At 37.6% G+C, this 22,969-nt stretch overlaps 1 protein-coding gene across 9 annotated transcripts in view; it reads left to right on the top strand.

Moving 5' to 3' along the window:
* The window catches only part of ZFAND4 (zinc finger AN1-type containing 4), a 68,568-nt gene that overhangs the window by 20,004 nt on the left and 25,595 nt on the right, over positions 1 to 22,969 (top strand). For 4 of the 9 annotated variants that reach the window (XR_004026731.1, XM_030798358.1, XM_030798362.1 and 1 more), the window contains exons 2-5: positions 20 to 320; positions 11,355 to 11,430; positions 12,382 to 12,449; positions 15,858 to 16,098. Coding sequence is in view for 8 of the 9 variants with exons in the window: in XM_030798358.1 (XP_030654218.1) it covers positions 137 to 320; positions 11,355 to 11,430; positions 12,382 to 12,449; positions 15,858 to 16,098 (569 nt within the window). In the remaining variant the exon portion in view is untranslated. The remainder of the gene's footprint in view (positions 1 to 19; positions 321 to 11,354; positions 11,431 to 12,381; positions 12,450 to 15,857; positions 16,099 to 22,969) is intronic. The other 5 variants (XM_030798361.1, XM_030798363.1, XM_030798365.1 and 2 more) reach the window with 5 other exon arrangements.

Raw genomic sequence — 22,969 nt, 5'->3', positions numbered from 1 at the left:
AAAATTCTTGTTTTTTTAGGTACAAAACTCAAAACATGAACAACAATATATATTACCAATCTTCAAACCTGATTTGGCTAGAACTGGAATACAGTTGCCTACGACATATTTTAGAAGAACTAGAAAAGTCAAAGTAATGGATGACAGAAAAGAGCCTCCATTCTTCAATGATGATAACATGGGACCATTTTACTACAGGCTTCATTTCTATGATACCATGGAGCTCTTCATTGAAACATTAACTGGCACATGTTTTGAGCTGAGAGTTTCACCTTTTGAAACTGTTATTTCTGTGAAAGCAAAAATTCGAAGATTGGAAGGTACTCATCTTTCTTTGTTTTTAGGATATGAAGGTTAAATTTATTCATCAATAATGTCTAGTAATTTTTAAAGTATTTTAATGGAGACAATTTCAAACATATATGTTAGAAAGAATAAGATAATGAACCCCCTTCTACTCCCTCTCTCCAACATTTATCGGCTTTATGAACTATTTTATCCCCATTGCTGTGTTCACCAGATTCTTTGGAAACAAATCCCTGGCATCATGCTATGGTGTGAAATAATATTTTAGAATAGCTTTCAGCAGGTTATGGTGACATGCAAATTATGCCTTAACTATTTTATAGTTACTTTTAATGTTACTTTATGTTTTACTTTTAATGGGAAATAGTAATTATATTCCCTTCTAGGGACCTTATTTCCCTTTTTACACTGCTTTACAACCACCCTCCTCTTTTTTAATGTGGAGGTTTTCCGAAAAGAGTTTTTGGCTTACATTTACATATATTCAAAGTTCCCTTAGTATAGCAGGGGTGCTGAATAATGTGTAATGTCTCTTTTGTGGTTTGTATATTTGCAAAAAGTACCTAAAAAGACTAATTTGTATTAAAATTAGTCTTTGCTTTTTGCAGATTTCTGCAATAAGTAATGTTTGCCATTTATAGTTGTTAAAAATCCAGTTTTGAGTAGAAAATTAAATTGTTCCATATAACAGTAAATGGATCTTTGTTGATGGAACCAGCTGGAACTTGCTTGTAATATAAAGGTAGTGACTAGGGTTGCCCTCCAGCAGGCTTAAGTTCAGAATTATAGAAGGATGAGGAGGGTTAGAATTTTTCATTTCTGTGAGGCCAAGGATATATATGAGCTCCTGAATATTTGCTATTTCTCTAGACCCAGGAGATCCTACTGAAGTGAGTGGCTGGCCGAGTCCAGTGACCACATCAGCACATTCAGTAATGACTCTTGAAGCTTTTGTCTGCCCTAAATGATTTGGTGAGATCTAGAGTCATAATAGTTTATTTTGACTTTGTTCTGCTTTGCAATTTATATCATAGTTTAAAGGATACCTTTTTTGGAGCATGAAGATAAAATCTTGCATTGTAAATAATCTCTGTACTTTTTATCTCTTTCATGAATTTTAAATAATTTGTATGCAGCAAAAGCACTTTAGAGAGAATCCTGTTTCAATCTTTTTATGTCAGAAGAGTCAACTTGGGTTTAGAGGAGGTTAATAACTCATCCAAGGGAAGTATTTAGTTTCCATGAGTCAGAACCAGAGCCAAGTTATAGATTTCTTGTTCTCTGTAGGAGGAGACATTGTGGGGACAAAAGCAGTGGCTTTGTGGCTATTAGACAATTGAATCTAAGTTTAAATGTTTATGAACAAATACAGATATTAGGAAATTAAATAAGGTAATATGTAAAATACCTACTGTCTTAGTCTCCTGGAGCTGTCATAACAAAATACCACAGACCGGTGGCTTAAACAACAGAAATTTATTTCTCACTGTCTGCAAGCTGAATATCAGGGTACCAGCATGGGCAGGTTCTGGTGGGGGCTGTCTTCTAGGCTTGCTCACTGCATTTTCACTGCATCTTCACATGGCAGAGAGACAGCATAGTATCTTTTTTTTTTTTTTCGAGACGGAGTTTTGCACCTGTTGCTCAGGCTGGAGAATGGCGCAATCTCTGCTCACCACAACCTCCTCCTCCCGGGTTCAAGCGATTCTCCTGCCTCAGCCTGTATTCCCGAGTAGCTGGGATTACAAGCATGCACCACCATGCCTGACTAATTTTGCACTTTTAGTAGAGATGGGGTTTCACCATGTTGGCCAGGCTGGTCTCGAACTCCTGACCTCAGGTGATCCACCTGCCTCGGCTTCCCAAAGTGCTGGGATTACAGGCGTGAGCCACCTAACCCAGCCGAAAAATACATTTTAAGCCCTTTCTGGGTGATCTTTATATTTATATCCTGGAAGACATTTGGGGTCACACGGTGTGAGTCAGATTCTCCAAGTTAGAGGGATATGGAATACAGAGGGCAGAGATGAGGCTGCTTGCATTCATCCTGCTGGGAAAATGATTATTCTGCCAGACTGCTTTTCCTTTAGGGGAAGTTTTTGGTGAGTTGAGAACTAGAGCCTGGTGGGGAGAGTGGGGAGGATGGAGGGGCTAGTGGAGAAAGGGCTGAAGGAGTGTGCTGCATTAGGAACAAGGAGGCTGCAGCAAGGGAGGAGCAGGGCCTGCTCAGGGCCTTACAATGGGCCTTGAAAAAGGGACTGGAGTGCCGAAGTCATGCTGCCTGGCTTCAGATTACTGGCTGCCCAAATTACTTAATCTCTCTGTATCTTAGTTGTCTCAGTCTAAAATAGGAAGAATAATAGTATTTATCTCAAAGGGTTGTTCTCAGGATTAAATGAGTTAAAGGTGAAGTGCTTAGCAGAGCGATCCTCCTGCCTCGGCCTTCCAAAGAGCTGGGATTACAGACGTGAGCCACCAGGCCCAGCATTCTTCCTTTATTGATGTAGATCTGAGTTTCTGACCTACATCCTGTTTTTTTGTGAATAATGTCTTTTAACATTTCTTGCAATATGGGTCCACTGGCAACAAATTCCACCATGCTCAGCCCTCTTGCTTTCTTTAAGTAGATCTTAGTTTCTGACCTACATCATTTTTTCTGTGAATAATGTCTTTTAACGTTTCTTACAAAAAAGCCACCTTTTAACGTTTCTTGTTTGTCTGAAAAAGTATTTCTCCTTCATTTCTGAAGGATAATATTTCAAGGTATAGAATTCTAAGTTGGTATTTTTTTCTTTCAACACTAAATATTTCACTCCACTCTTTTCTTATTTGCATGATTTCTGATGAAAACTCCCCTGTAGTAATTATCTTTGCTTCTTTTTAGGTAAGGTGTTTTTTTCCCTTTCCTGGCTGATTTAAGGATTTTGTCATTGTCTTTGCTTTTCTACAGTTTGATATAATATGTTGAAGGTGTAGATTTTTTGGTACTTATCATGTTTGGTATTCTCTGAGCTTCTTGGATCTGTGGTTTGGTATGTTTCATTAATTTTGGAAAATCTGGGCCATTATTTAAGTATTTCTTCTGTCTCATTTCTTCTTCTCATATTCTAGTGGCACCTTTTGAAATTGCTACAACTTTTGAAATTGTCCCACAGTTAATAGATGTTGTTTTTGTGCATTGTTTTTTCTCTTAACAGTCCATTTTGCCAAGTTTGTTTTCTTTTCTTTGTTTTATTTATTTATTTATTTATTTATTTATTTATTTATTTATTTATGTTGAGATGGGATTTCACTATGTTGGCCAGGCTGGACTCGAACTCCTGGACTCAAATAATCCTTGTGCCTCAGCCTTTCAAGTAGTTGGGACTACAAGTGCATACCACTGTGCCTTGCCTAGGAAGTTTCTGTTGCCATTTTTCTTTTTTTTTTTGAGACGGAGTCTCGCTCTGTCACCCAGGCTGGAGTGCAGCGGCATGATCTCGGTTCACTGCAAGCTCTGCCTTCCGGGTTCACGCCATTCTCCTGCCTCAGCCTCCCGAGTAGGTGGGACTACATGCCCAGCTAGTTTTTTGTATTTTAGTAGAGATGGGGTTTCACCGTGTTAGTCAGGATGGTCTCGATCTGACCTCAGGATCTGCCCATCTCGGCCTCCCAAAGTGCTGGAATTACAGGCGTGAGCCACCGCGCCCGGCCTCTGTTGCCATTTTTCAAACTTCCCGATTCTTTTCCAGATCCAGTCTGCAGATGACCAATCAAAGGCATTCTTTATTTCTGTTAGTGTTTTTATTTTTAACATCTACTTTTTATTCTTAAAGGTTCCATCTCTGCTTGTATTATCAATCTGTTATTTCATGTTGTATACTTTTCCATTAGATTTCTTAGCATATTAATCTTAGCTGTTTTAATTTCCCTGTCTGATAATTTCAAGATCTCTGCCATATCTGAGTCTATTTCTGATGCTAGTTTTGTCTTTTCATACTGTATTTTTTCATGTCTTTTAGCATGCTTTGTAATTTTTAGTTGAAAACCAGACATAATATATCAGGTGATAGGAACTGAGGTAAATAGGACATTAGAGTGAGGTTTTATCTTCAACTTGCTAGAAATTGGGCTGTGTTTAATGTTTGCTGTAGTTATAAGTGCCAGAGGCTTCAAATTCCTCTAGTTTTTTCTTGTTTTGTCTCCCCCGTTGCCTTTGAGTTTCCCTAAAGACTCCTCCTTAGAGTTTGTGTCTTACAATTCTTTCCCTTGTAATCCACTATTGTTATACTGGAGCCTTGTTGGTGTGGTGGTAAGGTATTGGGAAGAGGGGGAACATTCTGTAATCTTATGATTAAATCTTTCAGTGGGCCTGTGCCTCTAGGCTGGGACCTTCAAAGTGTATCTCAGCTTCTCCCCTCCTTCAACTTCTAGTAGTTTAGGTGAGGTAGGGAGGCTAGAGGGGCCTAGTTTCTGGCCCTCAGTAATTTCCCAGTCTCATATGAGTCCACACTCAGCCTCTGTGAATTCATCAAAATTACCATTTAAGTGTTCCTTCCAGTTTATGACTTTAGAGGCTTCAGCTTCACATAAATGGATCTTGGCTTTGACTCTCTGGGTTTGCCTATCTCAACAGATTTTCTTATGGTGGTTTACCTTACCACCTAATTTCTCTGATGGCACCAAGAAAAGTTGTTGGTTTTCAGTTTGTTCAGCTTTTTTTCTTGTAAGGAGTGGTGAATTAAAAGTTCTCCACGTATCGGAGCTGAAACCAGGAGTCTCAACTTCTTAAAAACATAACCATTTATTTTAAAATTCCAATAACTGTGTTAGCTATATCCTACAAGTTTTTGGTAAGTTGAATGTCAGTGTTATTAAATTCTCAGTATTTGTTTTACTAAAAATACTTTTTTGTTTAAAAATTTATAATAGTTATTTAAGGGCTTTGTAATCACAGCAATATATACGATTAGATAGCTTCGATCATTTTTTGTAGTTTATACACATTCTTTATTTGCTAACTAATAATACTGAGCATGTTTTCATTTGTCTCCAAATTCTAACAAACTACTTTTTAGGAAGATATAATTTACATGTCATACAATTTACATATTGTATTAGTTTGCTAAGGTTGTCATAGCAAAGTATCACAAACTGGATGACTTAAATAACAGAAAGTTACACAATTTTGGAGGCTGAAAATACAAGATTTAGTTGGTGACAGTGTCAGGTCCTTCTGAGGGCTGTAGAATCTGTCACATGCCTTTCAGCCAGCTCCTGGGGGTTTGCTTTCAATCTTTCTAGTTCATTGGCTTATTCAAGGCATCACCCTGGTCTTCTCACATCATAATCTCCTTGTGTCTGTGTGTATCTGCCTCCAAATTTCTCCTTTTTATATGGATACCAGTCATATTGGATTAGGGCCCTCCCTAGTTACCTCACTTTAACTTGAATGCATATGTCAAGATTCTATCTTCAAGTTAAGGTCACATTCTGAGGTATAAGAGGCTTAGACTTCGACATAAGAATTTTGAAGGGACACAGTTCAACTCATAACAAGTATATCGTTCTGTTGGTGTTGGCAGACGTTTATTATCATACAGTCACCATCACAATCAAGATATAGAACAGTTCCATCACCTATCAGAATTCTCTTGTACCTTTTGTGGTCAATCCCTTCCTCTATTCCAAGCCCCTATTGTACCCACTGATCTGTTTCTGTTTCTGTAATTTTGCCTTTTTTAGAATTTTATATAAATGAAATCATATACTTTATAGTCTCTTAAGTCTGTTTTTTTTTTCAATTATGCATAATACATTTGAGACTTATCATATTGTTACATGTATCAGTAGTTCATTCTGTTTATGGCCGAGTAGTGTTCCATTATAAGGAAGTACCATAGTTATTCATTCCCAAGTTGCGGGACATCTGGGTGGTTTTTAGTTTTTTGGTGATTACAAATAAAGCCATATAAACTTTCACATACACATTTTTATGGAAGCATAGGTTTTTATTTCACTTGGGTAAATACTTAAGAGTGGAATTGCTGAATTGCATAGGAAGTATATAGTTAACTTTATAAAACTGCTAAATTATTTTCCAGAGTGGCTGTTACCATTTTGTGTTTGTATGAGTAATACATAAAAGTTCTAGTCGCTCTGTATCCTTATCAGCACTTAATAATATTGTCTGGCTTCTTTTAGTTTTAGTTTTTGTTTCATTTTTGCTATTATAATATGAACTGGAAATATTTCACTGTGGTTTTAATTTACATTTTCCTAATGACTGATGATGTTATGCATCTTTTAATTTGCTTGTCATCTGTCTTAATAAGTTCATGCTGAGAGGCTGAGCCAGGTGGATCACTCAAGTCCAGAAGTTCAAGACCAGTCTGGGCAACATTGCGAAACCCTGTCTCTACTAAAAATACAAAAATTATCTGGGCGTGGTGGCATGGCCTGTAGTCCCAGCTGCTCAGGAGGCTGAGGCGGGAGGATTGCTTGAGCTCGGGATGTGGAGGTTGCAGTGAGCTAAAATTGCACCATTGCACTCCAGCCTGGACAACGGATGAGACCCTGTCTCAAAAAAAAAAAAAAAAAAGTTCAGGTTGCTGTCACAGAATACCATAGATTGGATGGCTTAAACAACAGAATTTTATTTCTCACGGTTCTGGAGCTGGGAAGTCCAAGATTACCCACAGGTCTAGGGTCTGGTGAGGGCACTCTTTCTGGTTTGCAGATAGCTGTTTTCTTTCTACATCCTCTCATGGTAGAGAGAGAGAGAGAGAGAGAGAGAGAGAGAGGGAGATCATCTCTCTTCTAAGGACACCAATCCCATTCTTGAGGACCCTACCCTCATGACCTAATTACCTCCAAAGACCCCCAACCTCACCTCTGATACCATTATATTGGGTATTTAGGCTTCAGCATATGACTTTGGGTGGGGGAATACAAACTTTCAGTCTGTTGCATCATCTGTATATCTTTTTATTATTATTATTATTATTATACTTTAAGTTTTAGGGTACATGTGCACAACGTGCAGGTTTGTTACATATGTATACATGTGCCACGTTGGTGTGCTGCACCCATTAACTCATCATTTAGCATTAGGTATATCTCCTAATGCTATCCCTCCCCCCTCCCCCCACCCCACAACCGTCCCTGGTGTGTGATGTTCCCCTTCCTGTGTCCATGTGTTCTCATTGTTCAATTCCCACCTATGAGTGAGAACATGCGGTGTTTGGTTTTTTGTCCTTGCGATAGTTTGCTGAGAATGATGGTTTCCAGTTTCATCCATGTTCCTACAAAGGATGTGAACTCATCATTTTTTATGGCTGCATAGTATTCCATGGTGTATATGTGTCACATTTTCTTTTTTTTTTTTTTATTATACTTTAGGTTTTAGGGTACATGTGCACAATGTGCAGGCTTGTTACATATGTATCCATGTGCCATCTTTTTTGGTGAAGCGTCTATTCAAATTTTTGTTGTTTTCTTGTTACTGTGTTTTGATATTCTAGTGCTTTTAAGTTTTCCATTACAGTTTTTTGTTTCTTTTCTTTTCTTTCTTTTTTTTTTTTTTTGAGAGAGGTTCTCACTTTGTTACCCAGCCTGGAGTGCAGTGGCACCATTACAGCTCACTGAAGCTTTGAGCTCTCAGAGACAGGGTTTCACCATATTGGCCAGGCTGGTCTCAAACTCCTGACCTTGTGATCTGCCCACCTCAGCCTCCCTAAGTGCTGGGATTACAGGCATAAGCCACCTCGCCTGGCCAATTCCCTCTTTTTCAATCTTTTGGAATAGTTTCAGTAGGATTGGTACCGATTCTTCTCTTCTCTTCTCTTCTCTTCTCTTCTCTTCTCTTCTCTTCTCTTCTCTTTTTCTTTTCTTTTTTGAAACAGAGCCTTGCTCTGTCAAGGCTGGAGTGCAGTGGTGCGATCTCGGCTCACTGCAACCTCCGCCTCCCGGATTCAAGCAATTCTCCTGCCTCAGCCTCCCAAGTAGCTGGGACTACAAGTGTGTGCCACCAGGCCCGGCTAATTTTTTGTATTTTTAGTAGAGATGGGGTTTCACTGTGTTAGCCAGGATGGTCTTGATCTCCTGACCTCGTGATCCACCCATCTCAGCCTCCCAAAGTGCTGGGATTACAGGCGTGAGCCACTGCACCCGGCCAGTACCAATTCTTTGAATGTCTGGTAGAATTCGTCTGTGAATCCATCTGGCCCTGGGCTTTTTTTTTTGTTGGCAATTTAAAAATTACTGATTCGTTCTCACTGCTTGTTATTGGTCTGTTCAGGATTTCTATTTCTTCCTGACTTAAGGTAGGAGGATTGTATGTTTCTAGGAATTTATCCATTTCATCTAGATTTTCTAGTTTGTCTGCATAAAGGTATTTATAGTAGTCTTGAATGATCTTTTGTATTTCTGTGGTGTAAGTTGTAATGTCTCCATTTTTATTTCTCAGTGAGTTTATTTGCATTTTCTGTTTTCTTTTCTTGATTAATGTAGCTAATGGCCTGTGGATTTTGTTTATATTTTCAAAGAACCAAACCTTCGTTTATTGATCTTTAGTATTTTTTTGTTTCAATTCAATTTAGTTCTGCTCTGATCTTTGTTATTTCTTTTCTAATGCTAGCTGTGGGTTTGGTTTGTTCTTGTTTCTTTAGTTCCTTGAGGTGTGATGTTACACATCAAACTGTGATGTCAGTTTGTGACCTTTCAGACTTTTTGATGTAGGCATTCAGCACTATAAATTTTCCTCTTAGCACTGCTTTTGCTGTATCCCAGAAGTTTAGATAACTTGTATCACTATTATCATTCCTTTGGAAGAATTTTTAAATCTCCATCTTGATTTCATTGTTAACTCAAAAATCATTCAGGAGCAGATTGTTTAATTTCCATGTATTTGTACAGTTTGAGGGTTCCCTTTTGGAGTTGATTTCTAATTTTATTCCACTGTGGTCTGGGGGGATACTTGATAGAATTTTGATTTTTTAAAAATTTTTGAGACTTTTTTGTGGCCTCTCATATGATCTGTCTTGGAGAATGTTTCATGTGCTGATGAGAAGAATGTATATTTTTCAGTTCTTTGGTCGAATGTTCTGTAAATATCTGTTAGGTCCATTTGTTCTAGAGTGCAGTTTAAGTCCATTGTTTCTTTGTTGACTTTCTGGCTTGATGACCTGTCTAGAGCTGTCAGTGGAGTGTTAAAGTCCCCCACTATTATTGTGTTGCTGTCTATCTCTTTTCCTAGTAGTAATTGTTTTATGAATCTGGGAGCTCAAGAGTTAGGTGCATATATATTTAGGATTGTAATATCTTCTTGTTGGATTGATCCTTTTATCATTATATAATGACCTTCTTTGTCTTTTTTTTGTAATATTGTTGCTTTAAAGTCTGTTTTATCTGATATAAGAATAGCTACTCCTGCTTGCTTTTGATTTCCATTTTAGGCCTTAAATATTAAACTCTTCAGGCCTGATTCATGATATCTTTTTTTTTTTTTTTTTTTGAGATGGAGTCTCACTCTGTTGCCAGGCTGGAGTGCAGTGGCACAATCTCGGCTCACTGCAACCTCTGCCTCCCAGGTTCAAGTGATTCTCCTGCCTCAGCCTATCGAGTAGCTGCGACTACAGGCGCCTGCCACTATGCCTGGCTAATTTTTGTATTTTTAGTAGAGACGGGGTTTCACCATGTTGGCCAGGATGGTCTCGATCTCTTGACCTCGTGATCCACCTGCCTCGGCCTCCTAAAGTGCTGGAATTACAGGCATGAGCCACTGCGCCCAATATCTTTATTTTTTTTTTTCAACTTCTATTTTAGGTTCAGTGGATACCTGGGCAGGTTTGTTATGTGGGTAAATTGTATGTTGCTGAAGTTTGGTGTGTGAATTATCCTGTCACCCAGGATGTGAGCATAGTGCTCGATAGGTAGTTTTTCAACCCACATCCCCTTCCCTCCCCATGTAGTCCCTAGTGTCTATTGTTCCCATCTTTGTGTCCATATATACTCAGTGTTTAGCTCCTGCTTGTAAGTGAGAACACATGGTATTGGGTTTTCTGTTCCTGCATTTGTTCTCTTAGGATGATGGCCTCCAGCTGCATTCATGTTGCTGCAAAGGACATGATTTTATTCTTTTTATGGCCGCATGGTGTTCTGTGGTGTATATGCACCACATTTTATTTGTCCAGTCCACTGTTGCAGGGGCATCTTGATTGATTTCATCTCTTTGGTATTGTGAATAGTACTGTGATGAACATACCAGTGATGTGTCTTTTTGATAGAGCGATTTATTTTTCTCTGGGTATATACCCAGTAGTGGGATTGCTGGGTTCAATGGTAGTTCTGTTTTAAACTCTTTGAGAAATCTCCACATTGCTTTCCACAATGGCTGAACTAATTTGCATTCCCACCAGCAGTGTATGGGTTCCCTGTTCTCCTCAACCTTGACAACATCTGTTATTTTTTGACTTTTTATTAATAGCCATTCTGACAGGTGTGAGCTTGTATCTCATTGTGGTTTTGATTTACGTTTCACTAATGATTAGTGATGTTGAGCTTTTTAAATATATTTGTTGGCCACATATATGTCTTTTTTTGAGAAGTGTCTGTTCATGTCCTTTGCCCATTTTTTAATGGGGTTGTTCTTTGTTTGTTGAATTAAGTTCTTTATAGATTGTAGATATTAGACCTTTGTCAGATGCATAGTTTGTGAATATGTTCTCCCATTCTGTAGATCATCTCTTTACTCTGTTGATAGTTTCTTTTGCTGTGCAGGAGCATGATATCTTGCCTTTTAAAGGGATCCCTATCTTATACCTTGTTTTAGGACCAGAGAGTTATTGCAACATCCTGTTCTTTTCTACAGCGAATGGATTGGACTATATCTCCTTTTAAGCATGCCTTCTATCTATGATTCTGTAAATTTTAGCACCTAGCATTCAATTTAGAAGAATGTTTAATTTATTAGTACTCTTAGTTCTTTAATGAAATAGATTTTTGTATCATACTCTTTTGGAGATGCTATTGAATTCTTTAACACTTTTTTTTAATAACTTTCCCTTAAGGTATTCCCGTCTGTCGACAACACTTAATTTGGAATAACATGGAACTTGAAAATGATTATTGCTTGAATGATTACAAGTGAGTGTAATTGCATGTTGGCTGTTTTGTAGGCACTTAGTACTATGACTCCATATGCTAATGCTTTTCTTTTGAACTCTTAGATCATGTCTCTTTTTCTTCTGAATAGCTCACATTCCTAGATTTCATTATACATCCTGAACTTTAGATGCATTAGTTTGGTACCCTATACTACTTTAACCTTTATCCTCTGATACGTTTATTTTCCCTTTTCATTTTTCATGTCAAGCTGTTTATCTCCTGCCTTTTGAAATCCTCCTATTATCTTCTTGCCTACTTGGCTCCTTTCCTTGAATATTGAACCATTCCTTCCTGGCTATGTTCCTTTTCTTTCTGTTTTTACAAGAGTTTTGGATAAGAGAGAATTGTTCTTCCCAAAGTCCTTCCTTTCTCATTAAGCCCTCCTTTTGTTACTAAGTAATGCTGTGTGCACCAGTGACTACCAACATACTTTCTGCCACTTTGTCTCTCTTATTTCTCCCCTCTTTCACATAATTCATCACTCTTTTATTAAGAAAAGAGCAAAAGGATAAGAGGCAGTGTGGAATGGCTGTAAGAGCACTGAGAGTCAGGAGACCTTGTTATTTTTCTATTTTCTGTTTTATTAAATAGATTTGCTATTTCCTACACTTTGGGTCTCCGGCAAGCCACTTTTGTTCTCTGGGCCTCCTTTTCCTTAATGTGAAATGAACAGGCTAAAACATGTAATCACAGAGGTCTTTTCCAGTATGTTTATTCTTGGATTTCTTTATGGCTTATGAGAATTTGTTTCACCTTTTTTATTATTTGTACCAGTAAATATGTTAACATTTTATATGTATTTACATTGCTCTATCTTTTTATATTTTAGAGAGTGGGCACTCTGCCTGATAAGCCAGCACATAATTATGTGTACATTTAACTGAATGCATTTTGATGATTATGATTTATTTTTGTGTTAACTATCCACAGCATTTCAGAAGGGTGTACCTTGAAGCTAGTTTTGGCTATGCGTGGCGGACCTATAAATACTAGAAGAGGTAGGCATATATATATATTAAAGCAATTTGACAGTAACATTCTTTATGTCAGTTAGTATTTTTATAGCCTCAGGTTTTATTTAGGTTTCCTTTCTGCTATTAGGTCTTAGAAAAATCACATTTGATTCTCTAGGCATTGTTCTTTAAAACCTAAATGCCTAGAGGCTGGAACTCTAAAATACAGTTCAGAAAAATCACATGATTCCTGATCCAATTCAGAGAGGTTTAAAAATAAACCTTTTGCCAGTATAGAAACAGAAATGGAATGACATACTATAAATACTATGTTACCATTGTGTTTGGTTTCATACGAGTCTTGTTTATCTTTAAATCTACCAGATCTTCAAATCCCAAGATTATGATTGTTTTGCAAAATTCCAACATTGCCTGTTTACCTGGTTTGTGATGCGTCTGGGTTTCATGGATATTATCATGGCCCTGGTTGCATCCTTTCTCAGAATATAAGTAGTTCTGAAATCCAGTCATTCATTCAACAAATACATATTGAGCTTCTACTGAATGGTCAGTGCAGTGTTCCAAGTATGGTAGACATGGGAGAGAAAGTCTCTGCTTCATGACAGTGCCTACAATAAATGTGTAAAGAGTCGATGTAATTCTTAATGGTTGTAAGTGCTATGCAGAAAAAAGGGTAGGAAGGGCCCTCGAAAAAGATGACATTAGTGGAGACTTGATTGATGAGAGGGTTTTATTAAGCACAAGAAGGGCCGGCGGTATTCACATTGGTCCCTGAGTCAGGTATGTCACCTAAATTCCCATGAAGTGGAGGAGACTAGTCAGAGCGTCCTCTTCTATGGCCCTCATTTTGAGAAAGGCCTTCAGATTTATTTGATCCTTCACTAACCAGAAAACCGAAGGGTAAGTATTGATTCTACTCCTGGCTTGCTTCCACATGTCAAATTATATCCCTATGTTTCATAATTTTGGTTAGAAAATAGGATTATTGCCATCTTTTTCTTAGCTACCTCAAGAGGATTTAATGAGATATGCTACTTCGGCTGTGGAACTGCTCTTTATAGGTTAGAGAAAAACAAAGTTAATAATGTTAGGGCCTTTTAGCACTCCTGATATCAGAGACTTTTAATTAATTGGATTTAGGTAATTGTCCTATGTGACATTTATAGTAATAACTATAAATGTTTATAGTAATAACTATGTGATGTTTATAGTAATAACTCTTGAGAGTAGCACAAGAACCCTATGTTTACTGAGCCATTATGTTAAGATAGAATTATATAGTGTTTAATGCCATGTGAATTCTATCGTATGACATTTTTGAAAGTTGGTTATTTGTGCGTAGTACTGCTTTAAACCAGAGTGTTTAATCAAAACACTACTTTTCTTATTAGAACTAAAATTATTTTATATGTTTATGAGGAGTGTGATACAGATTCTGAGGTAAATATATATATATATATATATATATATATATTTTTTTTTTTTTTTTTTTTTTTTTTTTTTTTTGAGATGGAGTCTTGCTTTGTCGCTCACGCTGGAGTGCAGTGGCATGATCTCTGCTCACTTCAACCTCTGCCACCTGGGTTCAAGTGATTCTCCTGCCTCAGCCTCCCGAGTAGCTGGGATTACAGGCACTGGTATTGAGGTCAGGAGTTTGAGACCAGCTTGGCCAACATGGTGAAACCCCATCTCTACTAAAAATACAGAAATTAGCTGGGCATGGTGATGGGCTACTCAGGAGGCTGAGACACGAAAATTGCTTGAACCTGGGAGACAGAGGTTACAGTGAGTGGAGATGGCGCCACTGCACTCCAGTCTGGGTGACAGAGTGAGACTCTGTCTCAAAAAAAGAATACAAATAAAAAAAAATTGTTTTTGAAATAACCATTATCAAAGCAGCATAGAAAGATTAAAATCAGTTTCTTTTCTAAAACTAAATTGTGCCCAATGCATATCAAACTCATATATATTGTTTTATAGCTGATAAAATCTGAAAGATTTTTCTGTTATGAGAAGATACACACATACACCTGCCTGAGTAAGGCACCCTGTGCTGGTTTAGGAAAGGCTTTCATGTGACTGTGGTAATGGCTATAGCAATATCTAAAAAATGGGCATAATTTTTATTTCTTTTTTGTTGTGTTTTGTTTTTTTCCCCCCCAAAGTTCTGCCCTCTGATCCAAATTTTTATCTCTTGATGTAATATGGAAAGTGGAGCATTAACTTAGAAAAGGCAAGAACTTGTTTGAAAAGTGTCTTAATATTTATACGTTTTGGGCCTGTGAAAGTAAATCAAAACATCCAAATAACTATTTTCATAAAGCAAGCTAAATCATATTATAAGATTTTTATGTTAGTAATAGTGTTATTGAATTCAGGCTATGGAAACATCTTTGATGTTTTTACCTTACTGCTTTCCAAGTTTAATATTTTCCTATTGCTGCAACTTCTTTTTAAAGGGTTGTAGAGCACCACGATTCTGTTAATAAATAAGTGAAAGTTATGCAGCTTGGGAAATCTTTGCCTCTTTTAGGAGAAAACAGATGTTTCTGCAGTATGATGAGAATGTCTTTGGGAGAGAACTTTTATTTTTTCCTGGAACTGTTGCAGTTTTAGTACATTAAGTGACCCCCTCACATTCTAAGTTATTGTGTACTTTTAATTACCTAACTTCACATCAAGGAACAGCTCTAAGAATCAGCCTTTATATAAAACCAGAAAGAAAAAGATAGGTCTGCTTACTTCTAATTTCTTAGATATGTCTCCTAATTGTGTGTTTGTGTGTGTGTGTGTACTTTTTTTTTTTTTTTTTGAGGGACTGCAGGTGCGCACCACCATGCCCAGCTAATTTTTGTATTTTTTTTAGTAGAGACGGGATTTCACCATGTTGGCCAGGATGGTCTTAATCTCTTGACCTCATGATCTGCCCGCCTCGGCCTCCCAAAGTGCTGGGATTACAGACATGAGCCACCGCACCCGGCCGTGTCTGTGTAATTTTAATCTAAAGTAAGTGGAATTTATGTTGGTTTTAATTATTGTTGGAACCAATATTTGAAAATATAGGGAGCAGAAAGTATATAGTAAAAAAATTATTGATAGTAATATCATAGAGTCAGCAAATATACAGACTCTAGTGACATAGGGAAAAAATACAGCCTATAATGGCATAGGACAAAAAACTCATGTTTTGGTTTAGCCCTGTCTTTGAATATAGCAACATAATCATGCATTTTGTTTGTTTGTTTCTTATTAATACAACACAGGGAATGCTATATTAACTGTAGAAAGATCAGAAACTTACTTGAAGAATATCATGTTTATATTATATGCACAGGACTGTTGTTCAAATTCAGTATGTTATATCCTGTCACTGTACCAAGATGCGTAAAACTTGATCCAAATTGAAGACTTATTTCAATTTTCCATTTGTAGTTCCTACAGAAGATCCACTTAGGAATATGGCAGAGTACTTGGATTCCAGTCGAGCTGAGGTCTGGGAGAAGACCTCCTGCAACAAACAAGTTACATTTTTGGTGTACCGGGAAGGAGATCAGTTGAATTTCTTTCCTGCAGTAGATAGGGGAGATGGCACTTCAACACCGTTATCTGACTCTTCAAAGAAAATAGATTTTCATTTGCATGTCCTACAGAGAAAAGGGGAACATCGTATGAGGTACTCCATAAACTTTTGTTTACCTTGTGTTGTCAAAATAATCTATATATATTAACAAATGTCATGCATCTCATTCCTACCCCAGCCCCCAATATTTAAGTCTGAAATTGTCCTTCATATGATTGATATGATAAAACTGAGGTTTTTTTACGGAGTGGGATGTTTTCATAAAAAGATTTGTTTCTGTTACTCCGTGAAACTCTAAGATGCCTAATAGATTATAGAATCCTGTCATAATAGTGTGTTATTATACAACCTTAGCATAATAGAAAGGGTTAAACCTAAAGTTGATACCTTTTTTTCTAAATTTAACTCTGCTGCTTAAAGGCAGATAAATCTCTTTACTTCTCTGGTCTTGTTTTCATACTCTATAAAAGGGAGATAAATTGTAATATTCTAAAATCAGGAGGAAAAACCCTACAGATATTTAGCTAAGCAATAGAAAAATTAGAGAATTGGACAAGGCAACCTCTCAGTTAGTTGCTGTGCATTCTGGGTTTCTGTGATTTTTTATCTCCTTTCACTTCAAGTTATTAAGCATTCACTCACTGAACTTTTATGGCCATTCATTGAGCAAGGCACTGATGTTGTAAAGATGATTATGCCTACTTTCATGGAGCATGCAGTCTGCTATCAAGAGTGTCGGTGATATAATGTTGGTGATGTTGTAAAAAGATATCAAGATCTCTGGGAGAATAGATGACAGGGCCTTTATTATGCATGAAAGGCAGAGAGTTAGACACAACTCTGAGAAGAAGTGACCCTAAAAGGGGAGTGGAGTTTGCCAAGCAGACAAAGCAAGGGAAGGTGTTACACGTCCTGCAAAATAAAAAGGTAGTGGTAAAATTATTTAAAAAAAAAAAACAGCTTGTAGTTTGGAGAACAGTTTCTGTGGGTCAGGAGTCCAGGCACACCATCGCTGTGCTCCAAGTCCCACAATCTGGAGTCAAGGTGTCAGCAAGTCTCTTATCAAGAGGCTTGACTGGGGAGGAGAATCTACTTACAAAGTCACTCTTATTGCTGGCATAATTCATTTCCTTTCAGTTATATGATGGAGGGCCCAGTTTTTTGCTGGCTGTTGACTAGAGGCTGCCCTCAGCTCCCTTTTGATGAACCCAAAACTGACTGATTTGGAGCCTAAATTACATCTGCAACGTCCTTTGCCATATTCAGTTGGCTAGAAGCAAGACGTCCATCATGCCCATACTCAAGGGTAGGAAACCAAATGTGATGTGAACACCAAGGGTCAAGAGTCAGAGAGATTCCCCTAGGATTCTGCCCCTCACAGAGTGTTACATGAAAGATTAGACTCAATTTTTTGTGGCCTCAGAGAGCAGACTGTGACACATGGGTGTTACCTGTTGACTTTAACATGTCAGCATCTGGTTAGCACTTCAAACTTGGCATAAACCATGGGCAAGAAATGGAGGAGGTAGCAGTGAGGGTTATAGCCTTAGGCCATTAATAGAATGTCTTCATACCAGTTTTGCCATGTGCTGGCTCACTGTTTAGTTTTCTTCCCTAGTACACACTCTTTTGGCTCCCTTTTCCTAAAGGAAACCAAAGCTCCTCAGCTTAGCATATGAGTCCTTTGACAACCTGTCACCATCAGTTTTCCAGGTCTTTTCATTATGCCATGTTTTTATACATCTTTTCTCCTTTGCTTGAAACGTCATTTTCTCCTTTTACTCCAGCTTCTCCTCAGCCAACTTCTATTTGTGTTTATGACTCAGCCCAAATGTCATCATGGAATTTAATTAGAACTGTCTTATTGTTCATCACAAGATAATTTATTTATTTTTTCTTCCTTTGTATTCATCTACAATAATTGGACAAGGAAAGGGATGGATGAATGAGAAAGAGGAGTAGAAAACGATCTGGTAATACCATGAAGGACATTTATCTTTCCTGTTCTAGAAGAGGCTTTCCTAGTCTACAGCAAGAGTAGCAAACTTCTTCTGTAAAGGTGTGCAGATAATAACTATTTTAGGATTTTTAGGCCAAGAGACAGCATCAAGGATATTAAATAGGTACTTATGTAACAAGAGAGAAAACAAATTTCCGCAAAACTTTTACTAACAAAGTTCAAAATATAAGACTAACAATTGGGTACTTTTCTTCTGTTTGTACCACAGAATTCCAGAGAAGAATGGAATTCTTTTTCATGGGAATAATGTTTTACCTAATTGAGGTTGAAAGTTAGTGTTGCCCATCAAATTTGCAAGGTCAGTTGCAAAAGTTCACTTGTTAATGCTGATCTGTAATGAGATTTTATGTATTTTATCTTAGAAATTTTTTTTCACACAGGTAGGTACTGTCAGATACTATCAGTCCATGAGCACATGCTTTTATTGACCATAATTGATCATTTGTAAGGCATTTATAAAATTCTGTCAGATCTTCTCTTGCTGTTTGCCTTGGAAGCTCCTCAGTTGCACATTTAAATGAATTTTGAAATAAGACATTTTTTGGAAATTGCACTGAGGTATAAAAACACTGCTAGACTTATAGTTTGAGCTCAGAAATATATCTGCTGCAAATTTCTGTGGGAAATTTCAACTTTTGAAAGCATGGGAATGATTGCAGCTTGCTATTATTACATGCAATTCAAACACTAGTTGTTGTTAACATGACATTGCAGTGTATGTTTCACATATAAACATTGTTTTATTTTGTAATTTTAGGTTAAATTCATTACGAAACATTATGAAGTCCACAGTAAAAATTAATTTCCAAAGGCAATTTAAAAATTTAAAAAGTGTTTGTAATAGTAGTTAAGGCCAGTTCTTCTCATTCAGAGTTCCTGAGCTAAAAAAAACATAATAAAACTTCATTACCACTAAGCCGCCAAACTGATGATGGATAAGTCCATGAAACAATTGAAGTTTACCATTAACACTGCTGGTTTAGTAACACAGGATAGATTCAGATATTTACCATGAAATACCTGCTGATGAATAATACAATGAATAACTATAGACTTTAAAGACCTTACATGTTTAAAGGGCATGGTGGCTCACACCTGTAATCCCAGCACTTTTGGAAGGTGGGCGAATCTCTTGAGTCCGGGAGTTTGAGACAAGTCCGGGCAACACAGTGAAACTCCATCTGGAAAAAAATTAGCTGGGCCTGGTGGTGCACACCTGTAGTCCCAGCTACTTCGGAGGCTGTGGTGGGAGGATTGCTTGAGCCCAGGAGGTGGAGGTTGCAGTGAGCCGAGATCACACCACTGCACTCCAGCCTGGGTGACAGAGTGAGACCCCCTCTCAAAAAGACAAAAAAAAAAAAAAAAGACCTTACATGTTCACTAACTCTATAAATTTGTCCAACTAAGTTCCACACATCACCCCATCAGTTATAGCAGAGTTCACTTAAAGTTGTACTAAATTAGTATTTAGCAATTTATTTGAAAATATTCTCACCTGTAGTAGCTTCATGCAGACTATTCATAGGAGCCATCTCTTCAGTTACTTCAAACTTGGTATTGACGCCCTCAATAAACAGTAACACAGAGCAGTATGGGTAATATATGTCAGCTCATCAAAAAACAAGGTAAATGACTTAGTCATTTGCCTTATTTTTTAATCAACTGTTGATGTTGCTTCCAATGCTGTCAACTTTTTGAGAAATTGTCCCTGCTGGAAACGTAATTTTTAAACAAGTTTATTTTCTCAGGACATACTTCCTCAACTGCTGTGATCAATAGTGAATTAATTCACTATTGATAAGTAGCTTTCCTTGCTTGGCTAGCAGATATAAACATTCAGAAACTTCTTTGGTTATAGCTTCATTTTCATTTTTTATTTGTGTAAAGAAATTCTGCTGTGATGAGATATTCTATTGTAAATTTTCTAGTTTTTCTGACTGTTGCTTTCCTGAAAGTTGGGAATATTGTGATGAATGCCTAGCCTGGTAATGTCTATTTATGCTGTTTTCCTTTAGCATAGCTATAGTGTCACTGCATTATAAGCATCATGCCTTGCTATCAAATTGCTAACAAATAATCCACTCTATGATACCTTAATATGGCAACATTTGAAGTCTACTTTTCTTGTTTGACAAGGTTGGGTATACACTAGTAATAAAAAAAGTCACAGAATAGCAATATACATGGCAGTCAAAATACTGTTGAATTATGACTATGTCACTGTGATTTGTAGTTTCCCATATCACAGTGTAGAGCAACGAGAGAGCCACATAAACTCTGTCATAGCTACTCAACTCTGCCATTGTAGGCAAAAGCAGCCATTTGTAATACATGATTGGGTGAATGTGGCTGTGTTCCAATAAAACTTTATTTATGGACACAAATTTGAATTTTATTTAATTTTCATTTGTTATGAAATACCATTATTTTGAGTTTTTTCAACTAATTAAAGTTCATAAACCATTCTTAGCTCATGGGCCACACAGAAATAGAAATAGGTGGTGGGGCAGATTTGACACATGACCATGGTTTGCTGGCTACCACTCTAAAAAGAAAGAGGGAGAACTGAGTGTTAATTTGTTTCATTCTTATAGAAAATGCAACATCAGTCTTTTTTTAGTCTCAAATCTTTTTAGTGGATCATGCCACTTTACTGGGATTTTTTTTTTTTTTTTTTGAGATGGAGTCTTGCTCTGTCACCCAGGCTGGAGTGCAGTGGCACGATCTTGGCTCACTGCAACCTCCGCCTCCCAGATTCAAGCGATCCTCCTGCCTCAGCCTCCCAAGTAGCTGGGACCACAGGCACATGCTACCATGCCCGGCTAAGTTTTTTGTATTTTTAGTAGAGACGGGGTTTCACCATGTTAGCCAGGATGGTCTCAATCTCCCATCCTGGTGATCCGCCCACTTCGGCCTCCCAAAGTGCTGGGATTACAGGCGTGAGCCACTGTGCCCAGCCTGGGATTTTTTAAGCAGAAAGATAGATAAGGAGACGTTGTAAGACTTAATGGTAAACTGTGAAAGTTAAAGGAGGTCTTGGCTTTGCGATGTACAGATTTCATGTGTGAATAATATTACATTTGCCCATCTTATATCCTTTAATCATATCATTAAATCAAAAGATTTGAGGCTGGGCGTGGTGGCTCATGCCTGTAATCCCAGCACTTTGGGAGGTGGAGGCAGGCGGATCACCTGAGGTCGGGAGTTTGAGACTAGTCTGACCAACATGGAGAAACCCCATCTCTACTGAAAATACAAAATTAGCTGGGCGTGGTGGTGCATGCCTGTAATCCAGCTACTAGGGAGGCTGAGGCAGGAGAATAGCTTGAACCCGGGAAGTGGAGGTTGTGGTGAGCCAAGATCGCGCCATTGCACTCCAGCCTGGGCAACAAGAGTGAAACTCCGTCTCAAAAAAAAAAAAAAAAAAAAAAATGATTTCGAGAAATTACATATAGTACTAAAAAAAATTTTAGAAATTCAAGGAAATGTTATATTTATATTTAAATATAAAGAAAGTCATTTCGGATTAAATTTATAAATTACTATGTTAACCTAGTTACATTTTTTCATCTGAAAAAAATTTGTGATTGGGTTCTAACTCATCTCATGAATCTATACTTCATGAGAGAAAACACAATAATGTGGTTCTTTGAAAAAAAAGGTGAATTTAAAAGTGTTTTTATACTCTAAAATGAGTCCAGTGATTTATCATGATTGTTCTTTTTTTTTTTTTTTGAGATGGAGTCTCACTCTGTTGCCCAGGCTGGAGTGCGTTGGCACAATGTCGGCTCACTGCAAGCTCTGCCTCCCAGGTTCATGCCATTCTCCTGCCTCAGCCTCCTGAGTAGCTGGGACTACAGGCGCCTGCCACCATGCCCAGCGAATTTTTTGTATTTTTAGTAGACACAGGGTTTCACCGTGTTAGCCAGGATGGTCTTGATCTCCTGACCTCGTGATCCACCTACCTCGGCCTCCCAAAGTGCTGGGATTACAGGCGTGAGCCATCACGCCCAGCTGATTGTTCTTTTATATATATATATATATATATATATAAAATATATATATTATATATTACATATTACATATATATATATATAAGATATATATGTGTGTATGTATGTGTGCATATATATGTATCTATTCCATGAGAGAATAGGTCTTTTCATGACAGTAATGTTGAATCAGAAACTTCTTTCAGTATTCAGTAAAGATACTTAAAATGCCACAGGGTAACTCAGAAGTATTTAAGGTTAAAATATTGCAAGGTAACTGAGCATAGTGTATACTTGAGTTATTCCTTCTAACTCCACAGGGTGACATGACGAAAATCTTCATGCACCCTTCTTCAGGTATTGTATAGTTGGCCTTGAGACAAAAGCCTTCACACAGCAAAAGTTCTGGCACTCATTTGGGTGCACAAGCATGATGCAATAAGTCCTGTCATTTGGCGCCTGGGAAAGCAATGAGTAGTAGTAGGAAGAATCAGCTTAGGAACCAGACACATGGGGGATTTGAATCTTAGGTCTGCTGTCTATAGCTTTCTGATCTTGAGCCAAATCACTTAACCTCTCTCACCTGGAGTTTCTTCATTAATAAAATCAGCTATAATATCTACCTTATGTAGTTTTGTGAGAATTAGGAATAATGTGTGAGAAGTGCCTGGCAGAGCAGGCATTCAGTAAATGGCAGGCAATGTTATTACTTCAGTGTTGTACTTGTGTCAGTTATCATACTGTGGTAGCCATGCTGTAGTAGGTAACTGTGGCTGTCACAAGTCAAGCATCACAGACTGAATTGGTTGTGGAGACCAGTCCTACATTCTTCCTTCAGATGCTACCCATGTGTGTAGTGCATGTAATTAACCCACAGTTTCAGAACATTTCATGTTGCACCATATAACATTTAGGAATGGGGCTGTCTGCTCTCTTTTTTGCCCTTGTGTGG

This window comes from Nomascus leucogenys, chromosome 18, assembly GCF_006542625.1.
Source record: "Nomascus leucogenys isolate Asia chromosome 18, Asia_NLE_v1, whole genome shotgun sequence".
NCBI lineage: Eukaryota > Metazoa > Chordata > Mammalia > Primates > Hylobatidae > Nomascus > Nomascus leucogenys.
Note: the sequence above shows the minus strand (reverse complement) of the source record. Positions and strands in the feature narration are given on the sequence as shown.